Raw genomic sequence first — 22,890 nt, forward strand, 5'->3', positions numbered from 1 at the left:
TATGTTGCTAGGATCCATGGAATTACTTTGATTTTTAGAGAAAACATTAAGCGCACTTTCCAAAGTAATTATTTGGGATAGCATCCAGAGGAAGTAAGTATTTTGTATTTTTTATATATATATTTTTAGGTTTTGGATATTTATGGACATTAATTAAAAAACATATAGCAGATTAGAATCATTTGGTTTTAATCAAATAGTGTTGCACAAAGAAAATCCTAAGCAATACCAAAGGTCCTATGAATGTAGAAGTAACACACTTGCCAGCAGTTTTGTATGAGTTCTCTGTCTCTCTCTCTCTCTTTCTCTCTCTCTCTTTCTCTCTCTGTTTCTTATGATATAGCTAAAGGTCTCTGACCATTGCAAAAAATAAAATAGATAGAAATATTATTTTTTTGTTTTACAGGTATTGTAACAGCAAGTGATCCATCATCAGCCAAAGTGCCATCATCACTTATGGCATCCACAACAAGTAAGTCTCCTTTATTTTTAAAATGTTATCATTTTTTTGGTTACTGTTTATGACTACTGCTAGTTATAAAACAAAAGGAGAATACAGATTATTCTCTGTATCAATCAAATATCACTAGTGTGCTGAAAGAATCATAATTTGACCACATTGCAATAAACAGAAGTATAGATTATCATGTTGTGACCCAATTGAGATTATGTATGCATACATAGGTCCATAGGTTCATAGGTATGTACTAGGCTAATGACACTGGAGCCTTTACAAGCCTAGCCCATATGATTACCCAGGCATTGTGACACCCAACCTTAGTTCCCAGTGCCTCTGTCAAACAGAGCCACTGAAGTGATCCCCAGGGTGAATTTTCTATTTCCCATCCACTCATCAAGATTTCTCTTGAAGGTTTTCAAAGATTTCTCTTGAAGACAGCCAGTGAGGTGCTTCGCTTGACATGTATGGGAAGTCTATTCCATAGCATGGGCAGTCTCTGTGTTATGAACCTGCCCCTACAGCTTGTTCTGTTGATTGTAGTAATGAGGTTAAGGTCTCTGGAACGTGTAGTACGGAAGGATTGGGATTTCTTTAGATGTAGCATTTCTAACAGAGCTGGGTCAGACATGACTTTATAAGTCAAGCAGAGCTTGCCTCTAAGTAGGCGATATGAGACAGCAAACAGTTGGAGTTTTTTGAGTCTGTCCGTATAGGACAAGTGTTTAAGGCCTAATATCCTCTTTGTGAGGTATTTTTGTGGTCTCTCCAGTTGTTGTAGGTGTCTAGTGAGGTACATGCCAAATGGGGCATTGTACTCGATGATTGGCCTAATGAGGGAAGAGTAGAGGGAGACAATGACCTCTTTCTTCTTGGATGCAAAACCCTTAGTAATGAGATGTGCCACGTAGAAGGATATTCTGACCACAGTGGCAATGTGGTGGTCAAAAGAGAGGTTGCTGTCAACCTGTCTTCCCAGATCTCTTATGATGCTTTCTGCGTTCAATGGACTACCATCGATATTGTAATTCATGGAAACCGAGTTTTTCCCAAACGGGATGATGACACATTTTTTGGCATTGAGCTTAAGGCCATGGTTCTGACACAAGTCATTGGTCTCAGTGAGGTCTTTCTGTAGGATGTCAACATCACTTGGAGAGTTAATTATGGCTCCCAACTTGCAATCGTCTGTGAACTTTGTCAGCTAGAGTCCCTTTGTGTTGTCCTGGACTTCAGAGAAATAGATACCAAACAGGAGAGGACCCAGGACCAAACCCTGTGGGACTCCACTCATGACTGGTCGACAGCCTGACTTAGAGTCAGCTACTTTCACACTGTGGGTTCTATCTGTGAACCAGTTTGCAACCCATCTAGTGATATAGGAGTTGATGCCTAGTTTAGTGAGTTTTTCTATGATTCCTGAGTGGGAAATGGTATCAAAGGCCTTGGCCAGATCAAGATAGGCTGTATGAACCACCTTGCCTTCATCCATAGTTCTGGTGACTTACTCAAAGAAGTCAACCAGGTTGAGCAGGCATGATCTACCATTCACAAAACCAGACTGTGTGGGATCCAGAGTTTGGGGGTTCCCTATAACTTTGTTTATTAAGTCCATGATGATGTGTTCCCTAGCTTTGCATATCAGACTTGTCAGTCTAATGGGACAATAGTTCCCTGGGTCTGTAGTCGATCCTCCTTTGTGAAGAGGGTTGACAGTAGCAGTGTACCATTCAGTAGGGACAAAGCCGGCGGTGAAGCCGTGATTGAACAGAGCACACAGATGAGGTGCCAGTTCACTATAGTTCATGTACAATGCAGCCAGGTATATTGTCAGGTCCCATAGAAGCTGTATTCTTGGCCTTGGACAGTGCTATTTTGATCTGTGCAGCAGTAATACTAGGTGCCTGGCAATCTACTGATATTGTGATTGGTCCTTTGGTGGGGGAGACAGGGATAAAGTTGGCACTGAATCAGACAGCCAGTCATATCTCTCAACTGTCCCTGATTTTCAGGGACTTCCCTGATTTTAACTCAAATTTTAGATCTGTCCATCTTAATCCCTCCTAAAACTAGTGACTTTTGGAGGAAAGGTGGTAAATTACACTTAATGAATAATGACAATAATTAAGAGTTATAGACTTCTTTTACTTCAGAAAATGTGTATTAATTCATATGCTCTGATTCTGTCAATGTTTCAAGTTAATAGCACTAATATTTTAAAAGTGTCCCTGATTGTCCCTGAATTTTTTCTTGACTTGTCCCTGATTCTGTTTGTCTCCGATTGGTTGAGCGGTCTGCGTATATTGGCAATATCTGTTGGCTCGGTATAGGAGGTGCCATTGCGCTACAGCTCCCTGCAAATCTGAAGCTGCCGTGTAGATTCTTTACATAACTATAGAAGTTCTTGTGTTTTTTTTTTTACTATCTGCTGCAATTCTGTTTTCATAGCTAGCTTTAGAGGATTTGATGAGGGATCTCAACTTTTTGTTGAGGCTGATAAGGGAGTTTTTCCAGTCTTGGGACTTCACCTTATTCTGCATCAGTTTCCTCCTTCTGTTGTAGAGTTTGTCTATGGCAGGAGACCACCAGATTGGCTTCCTTTTTTTGGAGGAGAGCGTCTTGGTTCTATTGGGTATGGCGAGATCCATGCATTTGTGTACGTGTTTATACATGGCATTAGTGTATGATTCGGCGGTTATGCAGCTGTTCTCCAATTGCATGGGTGCCATGAAGTTAGACACCTCTGTTTTTGCATAGTACAGATGTGCTTCTGACTGCTCTGCTTAAGAAATCTACTCTTGTCATGAAATGGCAGTCACTGAGCATGTAGCTGTACCATGTGACCTAGGGACATTAGCATGCATATGACGTACTCAATGCAGTGGAAATTTATACTTGCATTGAAGAACCGCATTTCTGAACTCAGATGCCAGTGACAGCCAGTGCAAGAATTACCATGACAAGTACTAACTAGTTTCATTTTATAAATACTAGGGAAGGGGAGCAGTGATAGTATAGACAGAAAGGGGAAACAGCGAGTACTGAAACACACAGAAGTAGGTGATGAGCACTTTTTTATTTTTTTAGAAGATTGGTAAAGGTGCAGGAAGCCTAGAGAAGTTGTGGGTAGAAACAGACAGACTGCAATGCCAACAATATAACATAAGAAGGGGACCATGGGCACATAAACTAGAGGAAAATGAACTTTTGTGGCAGATTCGAACGTTTGCACACATTTTCCAGGCCTTAATGAATAGGCCTCTATTATGTGCACTTTGAAACTTAAACAATTAGATAGGTAAATAATTTTCACTCAAATAAAAACATAAGAAATTGATTTTGAAGGATTGTGAGCTGGTTTTAATGCCCGTTTAGATTAATATGTGGTTGTATATATATGTTGTCTTTAATGTAAGGTAATCAAAATATAATACATGAAATGATTTTATTTTGCTTTAAATATCATCTATCAAGGGTAGTAGTACACATTTAAGTTGGGATGTATACTTTTAATTTTTATGGATTGCATTTTTTATTAATTTGTTGATGGATTCAATGACATAGATTATTTGAATGTTAATATAAACTGTTACACCAACCACGAATGATGTCTGAGGAAGTTTGGAAATTTATTCAAATGAAAGCGCTAACATAATAAAACTTTTCTACGAGGAGAATACAGCCGTGTTACTTGTTTGTTTGTTTTAAACAGTTTTATTGTTTGTAGTTTTTTGGAGTCTAAAATGGCAAATGGAGCTGAAACAACCTCGCAGTCTTTATTTACCCAAGAAGAAATTGGCCTTTCAGGAAGCTACGATAATGAGGCAAATGCCGTGGGTATTTTGATTATTTTGGTTCAGCAATTGTTAGGAAGAGTTGATACTCTGTCAAAAAAATTTGAAGCAAAAGATAACAACAATATTCGTAGTTCATCTGCAGCTTAACAGCGTGGCTCTGCCACCAATGGACAAGGCATGGCACTAGTATATTTAATAATGGTTTAAATCACAATAACAGCCAAGAACAAGCACGATATCAACCCAAAACACTGCTGGCTATTTCTGAATATCTTAAAAGACCTGTTTTTTCGGCAGTGCTAATGACAATAATTCTAATGTGCATGGTTCTTTGGCTACTAACAATCCTTCAATTATTGTAAATCTCAATGAATTTGACAAAAAAATTATTAAAATATTGGAAGCTTCAGTTAGAGATCAGTTACCTACAAGAATGCACTAATCAAGGATTAGTGCCTAAGGGGCTACGTCAGTGGTGATACCCTGTTGGACTCATTTCAAAATCAAGTTTCCATCATGAGTTAATTAGTTTATTTGACAGACAAGGAACAGAATTTTTTTGTGTTCTGATTAAACAATATGGCACACAAGTGGATGCTCTTCAATGTGAATTAGAAGTGTTAGAGTGGAATACTACATCGGATGTAGACTTTGATAACTATAAATTCGATTATAGCCGCATTTACACTTCTACTGATTCTGTCATAACATGAGCAATTGAAATTAAGAAAAAGAAACTGAACAGGGATGTGCATGCATACGCACAAGGCACTGCCTATCCCCCGCCCCCACAATTTTCGGATTCGAATGGAGAAGGGGAGGTTACAAATGGTCAATGCCTCCCTGACAACAATGCAGATGATGTCGGCAATGATGACATTGCGCAACCCCAGCAATGTAGGAGGAGTGAGAGAAATAGGAATGGCGAAAATACAAACTATGCATTAGCTAGTACTCCAAGTGATGCTAATGGCCAGGATTTTCAGGGTGCTCGCCGGAAAACATTCCAACAACAACAACAATGAAGGAAGCAGAACCGCCGTAGGCGGTAGCCCATGGTTCGTTTATGAATCCAACCATTTTTATAAGTACACAAGGCGACTTTAAAGTTTTTAATTACACAGACTTCTGCATAGACACGAAATTTGTTGATTTCCTGTCAAAAGGGCTAATGTTTGTCCCGGATAAAAAAAACTATTTTAGCAAGAACAATTCTAGACTTAAAAATATTTGTCCGGAAATTGAACCTATTGGTTCTTATGGGCACCATCCCTACTTTAACCCATGATACAAAAGTTTCTAGTTTATTTAACCCACCTTTACATGCAACTATTGCACTTTTTGAACGTATCTGCAAAATGGATTTAAGAACTAGTTTATATAAAGACAATGATAAAAATGACTATGTTAACATAACTTCTGAGGAACTGGACTTTTTAACATCTTTAAAGTTACATAGAATCAGAGTCATGAAACCTGATAAAGGTGGAGGACTCATATTTATGTATGAAAATGACTATGTACAAAAATGCTCAGTGTTCTAAATGAAGATTCTTACTGTTTGATAAGTATTAATGAAGTAAATATTGCCCATAAGCATATACATAATATAATCAACGATTTGTTTTTGGGGGGAAGTATATCTTTGGACATTTTGCATTATTTAACTATGGCAGCGCCAAAGACACCTGTTTTATTTGGCCCTCCGAAGATAAACCAAAACATATGTAACCCACCCTTCAGGCCCATAGTCGATGGGAGGGAATCAATTGTGTATGCTTGTGCAAAATATGTAGACAATAAATTAAAACCAATTATTAAAAGTGAAGAACAAATATGCCCAGACTCATGGGGATTTTTGAATGGAATTAATAAATTAGAATTCAATGAAAATTACAGTTTTTTAATGGTGGATATAAAAGATTTGTACACCGTAATACCACAGGACCTAGGCTTGGATTGGGTTAGAAACCTACTTACCATAACAGGGGTTGATAACAATGAAATTTATGTTTTAAAAACATTGTTACAATTGGTTCTTGGCAATAACTTTTTTTCTCTTTAATGGATAAACTTATAAACAAACATCGGGTGTCGCTATGGGCGCACACTGTGGGGGCGGTTTTGCCAACTGCATCTTGGCATATTGGGAGCATGAATTTTTGTTTAAAGATCAATTTTCCAAGAACATACGGCCTGGTATACTAGATACCAGGATGATATGTTCTTTCTATGGAAAGGAGATGTGACTTCTGTTTCACTTTTTATTGCAGAAATCAAAAAAATAACTAATTTTTTGGATTTTACTTATCAATTTGAGACTGAGACTATTAATTTTTTGGATGTCCTGATATCAAAGGACAAAAATAATAATAGATATAAAACTGTTATATATAGAAAACCTACTTATTCAAATACATATTTGCATTTTTCAAGCAGCCATCCCTTTCATCAGAAAAAAGCAGTAATGGAAGGGCAGTTAGTAAGAGCTGCAAGTATGGTTTCCATGCAAGATGATTTCTATAAAGAATGCAACCTTCTTAGAAAAATGTTTAATAGTAGGGGTTATCCAACAAGTTTATTTGACCAAATCTGTAAAGAAGTAACAACAAAAAGAAACACTGGGCACTTTAATCCCATTTTGATCAAAGGCTATCATTTCATAGAGGATACTTCTGTTAATAACGTGATAGTTAATAATACAGTAGGTAATGTAGGCCCTATGTTTATAACAACATATTCCAATGATGCAAGAATTGTTTTGAGCAGACTGTATAAAAATTGGAATTTAAATACAGAAGACATGCATATACACAAAAAGTTTGCAATATCTTTACGGATAACATATATATAAGTTTTATAATTCCCCTCGCGCTTTCAAATGGCCGTAGTGTAGTTTATATACTCTGGTGCAGTTTTCAAGTCGCAACTTCAGTTGCAGGACGGTCCTGCTGTAAAAAGGAAAATTATCGTTGATTTTGCTCTTTAAACTGCTTGGTTCTTGTGTCGCTTGGTTATTTGGATGTAATAGACTATAATTTATGTTGTTCAAATTATTTTGCTTATCTTATACCTTTCAAAGGTGGCTAGTAACTGGATCCGACTCTACTCTGCTATCCAACAGCATGTGCTGTCTTCCAACCTAGGCTTGCTTATGTTTTTAGTCCCCCTCGTGCTTTCAAATGGCCATAGTGTTATTTACATACTCCAGTGCCTTTTTAGTCACAACCTCAGTTGCAGGACTATCCTGCTGTAAAAAGAAGAATTAGCAATGACTTTTGCTGAGGTTTTACAGTTCCTCTGTTCTAATAAGTAGCAGTAGTGTGTATAGTACTCCGGTGCACTTTTTAGTCACAGGACTGCCATACTGTTAAAAAAATAAATAAATAAACTAAACATATGACCTTGCTGGGGGTTTACACACACGTTGTGCCTACAAATGGCAGGAGCTTGTAAGTAGTACTCTGGTGCAGCTTTTAAAGTCAATTTCAATGCAGGACTCCCTTTCTGATAAGAAAAATTAAATTTACAACCTTGCAGAGGTTTTACAAATACCCCGGCGCTTATAAACAACAGTAGCGTGTTTGGTTTAGCTTTCAGTATCTATTTTAGGCGCAGGATAGCTACCCTGTTAAAAAGAAAATGAAATAATCAACCTATTGGTCTTAGCTACTAACCCTATTCTAAACTAGAAGTTTAAGGTACCTGCTTACTATTCTACACTCACTGTGAAATAGTCATGTATGGATTGCCCTCCCCCTTGGATATTAGATTGTACGTCTATCTGTGATGTGTAAGTCTATCTGTGAGGTGTTTATTCGATTGAGGCACATGCATGTGTTTTTCTGTTTTTCTGTTTTGTGCTTAATGTCTTGATGGAATTTTGCTTGATGCTATAATAGAGCAAAATATTTTTTTTTCTGTTAACTGAACTCTGGCTATAGTTGTGCTGTCGTTAGCTGCTAAATTAGAGCTAAATATTTTTACTGCTCATTGAACTCTGGACACAATGTTTTAGACTCTAATTGCTACATTTTTAGTTAAAAACTTTATACTAGCTTATGATATTTTCTTTTATATTACCAGTTCCAATGTTTACATATAGCTGCTATCTAGTTTATAGAATGAAACAAAATACAAACGTTGAATGCTCTAGTGCTAATGCCTAGTTTCAGATGTTACCACACCTGTTGCTGATATTGTTATGTTCTGAACACGCTCATGTGTTTCTGTGTTAATTTTACTGTTTAACTTATTTCTCTCCTGTTACATTCCTAGTATCCTTTATAACTTTCTTCTCCCTTTATGTTTTTTTCTCCAGTTGTGCATACTTCTATTACCTAATTTCTCTAGCTCCGGCTGTGCCCTACTGGACTCCAAAGACCAACTTTAGTCACCTACCTAACCTTGCTTGTGCAGCTCCTCACCTGGGTAACCAAAGTACCCCCCTGGATTGAAAGCCAAGTTAAACTAAGATTGTATGTCAAATAATAACATTATATCTTCTCCTAAATGCATATGTTAGTGTTGTGATACTTGCTAGATGTCCAATTTAAACTGCCATATCAGCCAGCAGCCATCCCCCCCCCCCGCTTGCCTTTCTTACACTCCGTTCACTCTTTCCCTAGCCATCCCGACCTTTCCAGGATTTCTAACTCCCTCAAGCCTTTCCCTTCTAAATTACTTTTTCTTTCTTCTTCTTCCACCCATCTACTGTAGTCTCCACTCTATGTAATTACAGGGCTTGACCACTAGATGGCGGTCTTCACCTACCTCTAATTTCAATCACTTCTCTCCTTTCATTATAAACTATTTACTCTTAATTCACTCTTACTGCTCTACCTTCCACTTACTATAGTCTTATAACCCTAGTATCTAGCCCTCTTCTTCTTCATCTCTAGCCCTATACAAGCCCTTACTCTCCCTCTGCCTCTTAATTTTTCCTTTCCTTCACTCACTGCAACTGGCTTTTTTCTTACCTTCACCTGGTCTTACCTTCTTCTATACTGATTGTTTTTCTCCCTTCTATTACCTTCCTCTGGGTCTGCCCCACTCCGTTCCCCTCTATCCCCAATTCCCACCCAGCCCCAGTGGTCCTAACCATATACCTCTATATCCACTTCCCCTCCCATTATCAGCCTATCTCTTTCCTCCTTAACTTACCAAACACACCCCCTAATTTACAACTCCTTAATTAAGCTAATAACCTTCCTTGGCCTACTCCCTCTCATCCCTACACCTCATCCTGTACTGATTATTTTCTATAGCACTGTCTCTTCCAATCTTTCTTGGCCTACTCCCTCACCTCCCTACATATCATCCTGTACTGATTTTTATTTATAGTACTCTCTCTTACAACCAATTTTATTTACTTAATTAGACACTTCCTCCCTACTCAACCTCTTATAGCACTCTCTCCTTTTACTTACTACACTCCCTCCAACAACCTATTCTAACTACTTATCTACACTTCCCTATGACCCCAACACAGAAGTCTATACTCACAAACATCCTACTCTTGACTACAACTCTTGCTTCTCTTACTATAACATACACTCTAACCTTCTTCGAACATTCTTTTCTTCCTGAACAACTCCACCACTACCACCAAACTCTACCATCTTCTTTCTTCTACTTTCTCAACCACAGTAACGTAACCTCCACCTCTATCTACATATTACCAACATATCATAGAGCTACCCATCTTACTTACTCCCTTATCAAAAAAACCTCAAATAATTACAACAAATTCCTTAAATTTGTACAATATCCTCATCTACACCCCCTATTAGATGGTGATATTCACCCAAACCCTGGCCCTATTACTGATAATGCTAATAACCTACATAACCAAACATTGCCTGTTATCACTACCATAACTAAATCACCTAACTCCCTCCTGATAGCTCACCTTAACATTCGAAGCATAAACAATAAAATAACTCACCTTCATGCACTCTTAGATGTGCACTCATTTGATATTCTCTGTATTACAGAGACATGGCTAAAGCCCTCAACTCTGGACAAGGAGATTACCCCTCCTGGTTATAATATCCTAAGATGTGACCATAAAACCAAAAAGGGTGGAGGTATAGCCATTTTGTACAAATCTAAACAACAAGTATCACCCTTCAATATACTCCTACCACCAGGCACCAATTCAGAAACCCTTACTGCCAAACTTCAAATCAATAACTCCAAATCTATCTATCTAATTTCCACATATCTTCACCTGGAAATAATACCAATACTCTTGAAAACTTACTTAGTTACCTCTCTACCCATCTACCTCAGGAGACCATAGTATTAGATGACTTTAGTATAGACTGGGTTTCCTGCAGTTCCCCTAATCCAACTAACCACATAAATCTTTATGGATTCTCACAGATTATAACCACTCCTATTAGAATCCATAAGCCAAGCAGTAAGGAAACCACCCTAGACTGGATCCTTATCAACAACCACCTTGATACCTATAAACCAGGAACCCTTCCTGACGATATCAGTGACCACATGCTAACCTACATTATTAAACAAAGAGTCCATATCCCAACTACTAACAATTTTAAAACCTCTCGCTCCAAAACATTTTTTAATCCAGAGAGCTTCCTAAACGAACTGAAAGCATGTGACTGGTCACCAATGTCTCTTCTTCAACTTGATGAAGCAGTGACCTATTTTAACACTAAATTTCTTCAAATCTTGGATTACCATGCCCCCTATCACTCTTCACAAATTAGAACCAAAACTGCCCCCTGGCTCACAAAACAAACTAGGCAAAACATCCTCCTTAGAAATAAAATCTGGGCTAAATGGAGAGCCTCCAAATGTCCATCGGATCACCTTTACTTTAAACAGTTAAGAAATGCCACCAAGAAAGATATTCTTAGAGACAAAAAAGAGTATTACCTTCATCTCCAACAAACCCATCAACAAAATCCACAAAAATTCTGGTCAAGTATAAACAAACTTCTTCAGCCAGGACACTTTTCAACTCCTGCCCCAGCAGGATTCAACCATAATAACTCCAACCAGATTCCCGATGCCTTTAATAGCTACTTTACTGAAGCCATTCAAACCCTAGCCAATACTCTACCACCAATGACCACTTCCCCATTAAATTTCACTAAGACTCCTTCTTCTACCTTTCAAATACAACCTGTACTTACATCCCTAATCTGTAACCTCCTTCAAAAACTAAAACCTTGCACCCCATCTGCTGACTGTCTGCCAGATGAAAACTTGCAAATTGCAGCAAAAGCCATAGCCTATCCCATCTCCATCCTTAGAAATAGAACTATTTTAGAAAGCAAAATTCCTGCCATATGGAAAGTATCCCATATCATCCTATTGCATAAAGGTGGGTCATCTACTGAGCTCTCCAACTTCCGGCCTATTGCCTTACTCTCTCCAATAGCTAAGATAATGGAAAAATGCATTCACAGACAACTACTTGACCACCTTCTCTAAAATAACCTGTTGCCAACTGCCAGCATGGCTGCAGGCCATTCCATAGCACAGCCACTGCCCTGCTGTCCTTTTCTGACTCCATAAACAAAAATCGTAACAATAACACTTTTTCCTCTGCACTATTTATTGACCTTTCAAAAGCCTTTGATATGGTAAAGCACAACATACTTATAGACACACTAAAAGCCCAATAACTTGCCCCACAAGCATTACAATGGTTTAAGTCTTACCCGGAAAACAGACAGCAAGCAGTACTTTGGGATAATAATCTTTCTACATCCCTCCCAGTGGATATTGGAGTACCCCAAGACTTCATCTTAGGACCCCTACTCTTTTCATTATTTATTAATGATCTTCATACCCAAATTCCTCAAGCCACCTGCATACAATATGCAGATGACTCTACTTTAATTTGTTCAGCCAAGACCATAACCTCTCTCTAATGCACCACAAAAAATGTATTCAACAATGTTGAAAACTGGTTCATGCAACACTGCCTCCTCCTGAACCCCCAAAAAACAAAATTATTGCTCTTTGCTCTTTGCTCCAACTCTAAAATCACCTCAACTGTACTTCATAATAACCTCAAACAATGGAACTAGCATAGCCCCAGACACTACAACCCGTCCACTAGGAGAAACAATTGATAACAACCTTAGCTATGATGACCACATTAATTCAACAATAAAGTCTGCTAACAAAAAACTAGGCACCCTTTACAGAATCAAACCCTTCCTCACCCCATCAGCCAGAATGACTATTGCCCAGACCTGCCTTATCTTTACCCTGTTCTATGCTTCTGTGATATATACCAATCTATCTAAGAACAACCTTACTAAACTTTCCACCAGTTATAATAATATAGCCAGATTTGCTACTGGCACCCCATTTAGAACTCATCACTGTCTTAACCTTAAACAACTGGGATGGCTAGAACTGCAAAACCAACTACTTTGTCAACAACTAGTTATCACCCAAAAGATCCTTTATCACCCTAACAATACCCCTATCCTCACTAATCTGATTACACCATACAAAAATCTTGAAACACTACGCTCAGCTAATAAGCTCCTTGTTGCCACTATTAAGTCAAAAAACAAAGCTGGGGACAAAACTGGAACCAGCTTCCTACTGAACTATCCACCATTGCTTCAACTTTCCTATTTAAAAAACGTCTTAAAGAACATCTTAAATCTCACTGGCTTTGTCCATGCTCTAACCCTGACTGACATCTCATTCCCCTTCTTGCTCTCTTTACACTTCTCTTCCATAATATTCTTTGATGCTTACTTTGTAATCTATATAAAAAAAAATGTAATTTTGTTTATCTCTCTGCTATTGGATATTAACTTCAACCTACTAAATGACTTATTACTATTTTGTTCTTACCAACATAGCCAACGTACTGTAACTTATTTGACCAATACTATATAATGTATTCTTTGTCATTGCTAGTGCTTGGAACTTTTCTCCCTGATCCTCTACTGAAAATGGACATATATCCAGTTAGATTAGCCCGGTCAACAAATGTAAAATAAATAAATAAATAAATATAGACGTGGGCAGAATTTAAAAGAGCAATTAGAATGGTAAAATAATGTAGTTGTAAGAAATGGAGGAATGTCGAAGTGTGGCCGATGTCATCAATGCCAATACATATTGATTGGTAATAAAATTAATATTAGAAATAGAGTATACCGAATAAATAGGAAATACAACTGTGAGCCTAAGGGGATTGTGTATGCAGCACTATGCCAACAATGTCAGTCCTTTTATATAGGGAAGACCGAGAGATCAATGAGGCAAAGAATATATGAACATGTCGACCACATTAATAAAGGAAGGAAATACAACTAACGGATTGGCTAGGCACACATTGGAATTCCCTACTCATAAATTTCGGCTACAATTTTACATCAAGAGCAATATAACATAAGAGGGGGACCATGGGCACTTAAACTAGAGGAAAATGAACTTTTATGGCAGATTCGAACGTTTGCACACATTTTCCCAAGCCTTAATGAATATGTCTCTATTATGTGCACTTTGAAACGTAAATAATTAGATAGGTAAATAATAATTTTCACTCACATAAAAACATAATAAATTGATTTTGAAGGACTGTGAGCTGGTTTTAATGCCCTTTTAGATTAATATGTGTTTGTATATATATGTTGTCTTTATTGTATTGTAAGGTGATCAAAATATAGTACATGAAATGATTTTATTTTGCTTTAAATATCATCTATCAAGGGTAGTAATACAAATTTAAATTGGGATGAATACTTTTATTTTTTTATGGATTGCATTCTTAATTAATTTGTTGATTGATTCAATGATGTAGATTATTTGAATGTTAATATAAACTGCTGCACCAACCACAAAGGATGTCTGAGGAAGTTTGGAAATGTATTCAAATGAAAGCGCTAACATAATAAAACTTTTCTATGAGGAGAATACAGCCGTGTTGCTTGTTTGTTCATTTTAAACAGTTTTATTGTTTGTAGTTTTTTCAAAAACCACTTTAACAATCAGTGTTACCCCTATATTTAAATATACTAACTTCAGGGCCAGATACCCACTGTATACTCAGCAAGTTCATGTTATATTGTATTTGCTTAATTACACGTCAGTTTTTGAGTTAGCAGTCAAACACATGCTTAGCCACACAACTACATAGCATGTAGCAGGTTTCATTTATGGAACTTCGAGACAGAAGTATTCATTAAATGTAGCATTAAACAAATAGAACATGCTCCCTATATCATAATTAGTTTATTTTTGTCACTTACATTGATTCATCACAGTACACTTATCCATATGCATACACATTAGAGAGAGTGTGAGATGTAGCAGTATACAATGCCCCTTTTATTTTCAGATTTGATTTCACTTTTTTTAATTAAAGAACAGATGTCATATCTCAAGCTACATTAAGAAATAATTAGTATTCCGTTCTTCACCTACAAATAAATCATTAAAGTCAGCACAGTAAAACAACAGTCATTTATTCACATTTTAGGAACTTGTGCAAAAATTATTTCACATTTAGCAAATTCAGTACAAGATACCAAAACTGTTTGATTAATTGTGATTTGAGTCTCAGATGCTACCTTCGTCTGTAGGTGACACTATAGCAGTAACAGTGCTGTGACTCATCCTGACTTATACTCTGGTTTAAAAACACATAATTATGGGGTTAGTAAAATAAAATAAATAAATAAATACAAAGATGCTTCTTGAAGCACAAACCAAACAATTAATGCCATAAGGTTTGGTTCCACACATTTTCCACATGCATTTCATGGTGTGCTCTGAGGAAGCTAATCAAGAAAAACTCACACCTACAGTACATATGGAACCGTGGATGTGCAGGAAGGAAAGCAACAACCTCAATGAGAAAATGGATGAAGAAATTATGTGTTTACAATAGTTTACTATCATATGGTCGAACCGGACCCCATTGAATGATGGGATTGTCGACCCACATCCGCGAAAAACGACAATGTCAAATTCCAGCATTGTCAAAATACAACTCATCTTCAACATCAAAATGGGGTTTAACATGTGTCGAGATAGGGGCAAGATTCGTACTTTGACAATATCAGGTTCAGCATTGTCACCGTTCGCCCTCCGGACTTTGATTGAAGTGGGTTCAACCGACCCCACTTCGATCTTACCATAGTAAACCATTTACAATATATATTACTTCATTAATGATAATGTTTATGTGTATTTTAACATATAATTATGGTTAACCATCCAGATTTGAAAAATACCTTCTAAAATACACTTTTAAAAATTTGAATATTCACCGACAATGATTCTTACCTATCTTTTTCCTAGCATTTAGTTAGTTACAATATTCTGAAGAGCATTAACAGCAAAGGCAAAAGAACATTTGCTTTCATAGATTTTCTAATAACGACTTTCATGTCATCCACTGAAACACCATCCTTACTTACAACATCTGGGACAAGTACAAAAGTCAACGTTCAACGACATCCCAACTAACAGTACTTTAGTGAGAAGACTGACCCTCCAACTAACGGTACTTTAGTGAGAAGACTGACCCTCCAACTAACAGTACTTTAGTGAGAAGACCGACCCTCCAACTAACAGTACTTTAGTGAGAAGACTGACCCTCCAACTAACAGTACTTTAGTGAGAAGACCGACCCTCCAACTAACAGTACTTTAGTGAGAAGACTGACCCTCCAACTAACAGTACTTTAGTGAGAAGACCGACCCTCCAACTAACAGTACTTTAGTGAGAAGACTGACCCTCCAACTAACAGTACTTTAGTGAGAAGACTGACCCTCCAACTAACAGTACTTTAGTGAGAAGACTGACCCTCCAACTAACAGTACTTTAATGAGAAGACTGACCCTCCAACTAACAGTACTTTAGTGAGAAGACTGACCCTCCAACTAACAGTACTTTAGTGAGAAGACTGACCCTCCAACTAACAGTACTTTAGTGAGAAGACTGACCCTTCTTTGACTTGCACAGCCTCTTTTCAGGTGTACCACAGGGATCAACACTTGCCCAAATACCTTTTCAGTTTTTATAAATAACTGTTGGCCTACCCAGTAACCATTTCTCTTAAATGCTAAATGCACTGGTTATCAAAAGATCTAACCCAGAACAACAAGTAATCCAAACCCATCTACAGACTGAACTTCTCAACCTAAATCCCTAGATCACCTCCAAAAAACTAATCACTATCCTCCAAAAAAGACTTTTGAAAGTTCCCAGCTTCCTCAAAATGTTTGACCAGCATAACCACTTTATTCACACCACCACTTGATTCAGATACTTATACACCTGACACAACCAATCTCTTAACTTTATCTAAAATCAATGCGACTCAGAAAATATCTCCACTGCTTTCACTGACAACTAATCAGCAATTGCAAAAGGTATCCTGCTCACACAATTTGAATATAGCTCAAATTTATTATTTACCAGCTCCTCTAATATAAACACATCAACACTACAAACATTTTATAACAAAATATGAAGATTCGTCAACAATTTCCCTTGCCTTGAGTAACATAGCCTTACTTTATCCAGTTCAAAGAAGTTCTCAGTACAAACCAAATCCAACCTACTTCTTAGCTATTAACTGTTCAGATTACTCCACTGATGTGCACCTTCTCTGCTTGAAATTAAACATCTCACTACCTTCCCAAATTACAACCGCAGGCATCATGGTTAAGGTGACCCTCCTCTTGAAACCTCATCTACTGAACTACATATCTCTGACTGTAGTTTCTCTGAAATTACTCCAAAACTGTGGCTGGAAGCATCTGTTCAAGCAATACAAAGGCAAATGTCAGAATGGAAGACATATGGTTTAATCAGCACTGCTCTGCAATTGGTTAATTTTCTTACACGTTGCCCCATTTACCTTGCTCTTCTGCTGGTTATAATACTGTTTCATACAACTTTTTTTTCTCCTTCTTTATGTCAGTCTTATAATGTTTACCTTTTTAAGTTCTCTGGCATCCTTGGACTCTGTGCCTCTACTAAATGTTATGTCTTGCTTTGTCCTATAAACACCTGTGTTACCCCCTACAGTCTCCAAGGCTAATCCTTCTCAGTATTTTCATGCTAATGCTCCAAATCCAGTTTTCCCTTGTAAATTGTACGTATTAATATGGCATACATTTCCTAAACTGTATTTTTCTTTTTTGTGACTAGTTAATTTTACTTTTGTGTTCATCTGTTCATTGTAATTGTTCATTTTTTTGTGCCTGATATTTTGAAAGAAGCTCAAGTTAAGCCTGCAGTTTGGCCTGCTATAATCAGTGCTTTACCCTGCTACCCAAAATGTAAATAAACAAAAATAAATTAATAAAGCAGCTTTATTTTATTTACCAAACTTTAAGTTGTTTCAAATGACCTAATATAGGAAAATACCGTACTCATTCTTAAGCCATATCCTTCTTAATTAAAAAGTAAAGGTTATGTCTCAAATAAAAAATCAGGTAATGCTAAAATCAAGCTGTATATCTACAATTTATAAAATAATATATGTGGTACAAATATAATAACTTACTTCTTTCTCACACAATTCTAACTTTTTCAGTGAATTAACAATCTGTTCACTTCCAGTGCAGTCTGATGCTTAACCACTTTGATAAGTCTTTCAAGAACTCATCTCACTGAAGAAACATCTGGTCTCCATAACTGAGTATAATGGTGTCTTTTTATGGACTGTGACTTACATCTAATAGCTGATAGTCTAGAATGTTTTTTCTAATATAGAATCTAAAAGTAGAATTAAAATGCAAAGTTTTTTTTTATAGTAACCAACACATACATGCATATGCTTGTACATATGTGCAGACATTCACACACATGCACACACATACACAAACACAAAGCATGCGCATATACACACATACACACAAACAAACACACATTCTTGAGTCGCACATCGGAATTCAGCTATAGTAATTCTGAGTCTGTCTAGTTCTGTATGCAATGAGCAGTTCAGGTATTTAATCAAAGGGGAGATGTATCTTGCACTATTGCAATTAGTAAGATAGTCTGTGCCCTCTATTTTCTTAAGGTGATACATTCAAATAAGGTAAACAGCATACTGCAAAGAGGAATTTTGTTACAGTCTATATCTGATACTTTTTTTATATCTCCTTGAAACTATTTCTGAAATTATAATTAGCTCAAAGACAACCATTACTGCTGTGGAATAGTTGACAATTAAAGGTGTTATACCATTTGATAGGAAAAATTATGCAGGTATATCCATCAAGCAATAAATAATATGATAGTAGAAGACAAACATCAGCAAAGCAAATTTGCATGGTATTTGAGTGAATGAGTAAAACAGAAACAGTCATTAGATATCAAAGAGAAATACATCAAAAATACATTAAAGTATCAAAGTATACCTGGAATCAGCAACAACCTCAAGTAACCTCAGGAATTTAACCCACCCAAAAAACTTATAGTAGCTAGGCTCTGCTCCTTTTTAAAATACTAGTTCAGAGTTGTTAGTTTAGGTCACAGCTGTTTGGTTGTCATCTATTTTATTACTTACGTAGGTAGAAACCATTTAGTTGTTATGGATTGCTGTTACTCCATTTTTAATTAATTTATTTTGTGAAGGCATTTTCAAATTTTTAAAGCAAATAATTTTTCATTATATGACTGTTTTTGCACCAGAATACAGGAGAGAAATTTGCTTGCCAAATGGAATAGAACTGTTCATTTGTTTTTCATTATTTCAATTTCCAGTAATGGAACAGTTGTGATGTATACCATTTATTTTAATAGAGAAAGTCTTCTGAGCATTTCTAAAAAGGACTGTAAGAAGGTGAAGCACTTTTGTGAGGCTCTATAAATGGACTTTCATCAGAATTTTGGAGAAAGTCTTGTATGGACCACAATCTGTTTTATACAACACACATGAGTAATAGTACACTGCTCACACTACTTTGTTTGGTTTATACTAATTGCTGTTAAAAACTAGTAGCTATGATATGTAAATCACAAACTTTTCATAAGGTATCCGATTGCTGCGAAACTGTGACTCTAATCCAGAATAAAAAAAATAAATTTAATGAAGCAAGTATGTCAGGAATATGCATGCAGGCTAATGAAGACTTTTATAGGTTGGAAGTGCTAACTTTGAGAATTGTGTTATTTTTTGGCAAACTATTTACACTGTAAAGCAATATGTCCTGGAAGGGTGTATATTGGAAGCTCAAAAGCTGAGAACCATGAATGCCACAACCTCAAACTCAGAAGTTCGAAGACTAAAAATGCTGAAGCTGCAGAACATCAAATTCTTTCCCAGAGAAAGAATTTGGTGGGCCATTTCCACTGCTTCGCTATTTCCTCCACTGTGGTGCAATCTCGGAGTTGGTATATTTAAGTAGGGGGGGTGTGAGGGGCACAGCCCCCCACGTGAGGGTGGGGGGGGGCACATGCCCCCACATTAGAATGAGTTTGTAGTGTTCGTGTGTTTCGTGTTTTATACTGGAACAGTGATTTTTTTTTTCCCTGGGGGAAAAAAAAATTGCTGTTCTCAGTCTTCGGAGTTTTAAGCATTTGAGGTTATGGTTTCGATGTTATCACATTCGGAGTTTTTACCCTTCAATTATGTGATATAGACCCATCCCAGAATACAGTATTATTGTCTCTACTGCAAAGATGAACATTTTGTGCTCTGGAGAGTTTTGCTTTATATTTCCAAATGAAAATGAATGTAGAATTCGGAAAAGTTATTCTGTCATTTTACTTTCACATGGAGCAATACATTTTGCAAACATTTACTGTGTGCCATTTTATGTTCTACTAGTTTTTCATTTAATTCTTTTATCAGTATTTTGATATATGAGATTTTGTATTAGATTTCTACAACTTGTTCTTAATGCTATTATATGGTAACAAATGATGCCGTAAGACAAATATAAATTTTGACAATTATTTTTTTGATACTGAAGAAACTATTTTGAGTATTTTTCTGTGACTGTTTTTGATCTTTCACGTATATGATTATGAGATTATTGTAGTTTACAATACATAAAATGTGAATTGGTCAGTTTTTGAAGAAAATGTAGAAATGTAGAAATACATCTGATTTAATAGTACTTCATAATACCTTTTGCAAGTATATACCACAGATATTTTTGAGGTATGCATTTTTTTTTCTTTTTTTAGGGGGTGGGTTGTTTCTTTTCTGCACTACACATTTCAGGTATCTAATAAAGAAAGTATGAAGATAAATAGAGTACATGACATAATGTACAGAAAATGGAGGCTAAGGGAATCAAACTTTGCACTTTTAGACCACAACAGACATCTCAGTAACAGCAACTTAACCCTCTAAGACAACTGCCAGATAGGTATGGGTAAGTAAACTAAATTCACAGATTAACATTTTATAAGGGGAACAGGTCTACAAGCTGCACTAAATCTACCATGAAACTGCAGGATGCAAAAATGGTGACAATTTCATGCTCAAAAGTTATTTCACAGGAAATAGTCACTGTATTATGTCTTACTTACATGATATTAGAAGGTCAAGGCATATGAATATAATGAATAAATCTGATAGATAAAACATTATTTTCCTTTTGCAGATGGTATTACTACAAGTCTGAGATTATCCACTGAAATATCATCATCTCTTAATACAACCACACCAGGTAAGTCTGCAGGTGTTGCAGCATCAAGTTTGACATCATCCACTGAAGTACCACCATCACTTAATGCAAGCACACCTAATGAGTCTGCAGGTGCTGCAATAAGCCTGAGAACACCCACTGAAGTATCATCATCACTTAAGGCAACCACACCAAGTGAGTCTTTAAGTATTACAAGTCTGAGATCACCCACTGAAATACCGTCATCACTTAATACAATGACAACAAGTGAGTCTGCAGGTGTTACAAGTTTGAAACCATCCACTGAAGTAGCGCATGCAGTTAATACAACCACTTCAAATGAGTCTGCAGGCATTGCTACAAGTTTGAAATCGTCCACTGAAACACTAATGTCACTTAAGCCAACCACACATAGTGAGACTGCAGGGGGTATAATAACAACATCAAAACCATCCACTGATATACCATCAACATTTAATGCAACAGTGCCAAGTGAGTCTGCAAGTGTTACAACTTTGAGATCATCTACTGAAGTGCCATCATCACTTAATACACCCACATCAAATGAGTCTGGAGGTATTACAAGTCTGAGATCATCCACCAAGTTTTTACAGTCACTTAATACAACCACACCAAGTCAGTCTGCGGGTGTTACACTAAGTCTAAGAACATCCATAGAAGTACCATCTTCACTTAATACAACCACACCAAGTGGGTCTGCTGGTGTTGCAGTAAGTCTAAGAACATCCACTGAAGTACCATCATCACTTAATACAACCACACCAAGTGAGTCTGCAGGTGTTGCAGTAAGTCTAAGAACATCCACTGAAGTACCATCATCACTTAATACAACCACACCAAGTGAGTCTGCAGCTGTTGCACTAAGTCTAAGAACATCCACAGAAGTACCATCTTCACTTAATACAACCACACCAAGTGGGTCTGCTGGTGTTGCACTAAGTCTAAGAACATCCACTGAAGTACCATCATCACTTAATACAATCACACCAAGTGGGTCTGTTTTTGTTCCACTAAGTCTAAGAACATCCGCTGAAGTACCATCATCACTTAATACAACCACACCAAGTGAGTCTGCAGGTGTTGCAGTAAGTCTAAGAACATCCACTGAAGTATCATCATCACTTAATACAACCACACCAAGTGAGTCTGCAGCTGTTGCACTAAGTCTAAGAACATCCACTGAAGTGCCACCATCACTTAATGCAACAACACTGAGTAAGTCTACACGTATTACAAATCTGAGATAATCTGCTGAAGTGCTATCATCCCTTACAACATATAGACCACAAGCCCCCTTTGTTTTTAGCTTATTTTAATTTTGTAAGTCATATATTATGATTAAAACTGGGTATAACATGGATGAAGGAAAAGAACCCTGTTTTTTCTTAGGCCAATATGCTGTCAGAAATATTTAACAATTATAATATATATATATATATATATATATATATATATATATATATATATATATATATATAATATTTTAGCACAACTAGAAAATATCTCAACAAGAAGAAATATTATAGACTTATAGTAAGGCTACGTATAATAGGAGTTATTGTCTCGGCAAAATAGGATTGCACTTGAAATATTATCTACTATAACAATGACAGATTTATTCTGTGCATTCATTTTAGTCTTTTGCCATAAAAGTGTAAGGCTATATTTACTTCTCTGGCATAAATTTCCAAAATTAACATATAAGAGAACAGGATGTAGTCAATGGGAAATTAGTTAATGTAAAACAGTGACATTAAGCTGACATGTCATTCAGGGTAAGGGAAGGTGGACATGATACCATCAGTGACAGCAGCATGCTCTGTCACAGTCCTTTACTCTGAGTGCATTGGAGATGGTAGTTAGTGTTAGCTTTGTGACACCTGCAACATGTCCCCACACCACAACCCCTTTTGTTTGTTTAAATAATAGGAATGTTTAAAAAAATTAAGTTTTCATTTCACAGGTTTCACTGACATTCCAAGGCCATTATTTCTTATGACCATTA

The 22,890-nt window shown here is 36.7% G+C and overlaps 1 protein-coding gene across 8 annotated transcripts in view; it reads left to right on the forward strand.

Annotated features, from left to right (window-relative positions):
• The window catches only part of LOC122800839 (uncharacterized threonine-rich GPI-anchored glycoprotein PJ4664.02-like), a 662,067-nt gene that overhangs the window by 243,300 nt on the left and 395,877 nt on the right, over positions 1-22,890 (forward strand). For 7 of the 8 annotated variants that reach the window (XM_044070146.1, XM_044070147.1, XM_044070150.1 and 4 more), the window contains 2 exons: positions 407-472; positions 20,841-22,100. In XM_044070146.1, coding sequence (XP_043926081.1) covers positions 407-472; positions 20,841-22,100 — 1,326 coding nt within the window. The remainder of the gene's footprint in view (positions 1-406; positions 473-20,840; positions 22,101-22,890) is intronic. The other variant, XM_044070152.1, reaches the window with a different exon arrangement.

Source organism: Protopterus annectens, chromosome 4.part1 (genome assembly GCF_019279795.1).
Source record: "Protopterus annectens isolate FY-2018-M chromosome 4.part1, PAN1.0, whole genome shotgun sequence".
Lineage (NCBI taxonomy): Eukaryota > Metazoa > Chordata > Ceratodontiformes > Protopteridae > Protopterus > Protopterus annectens.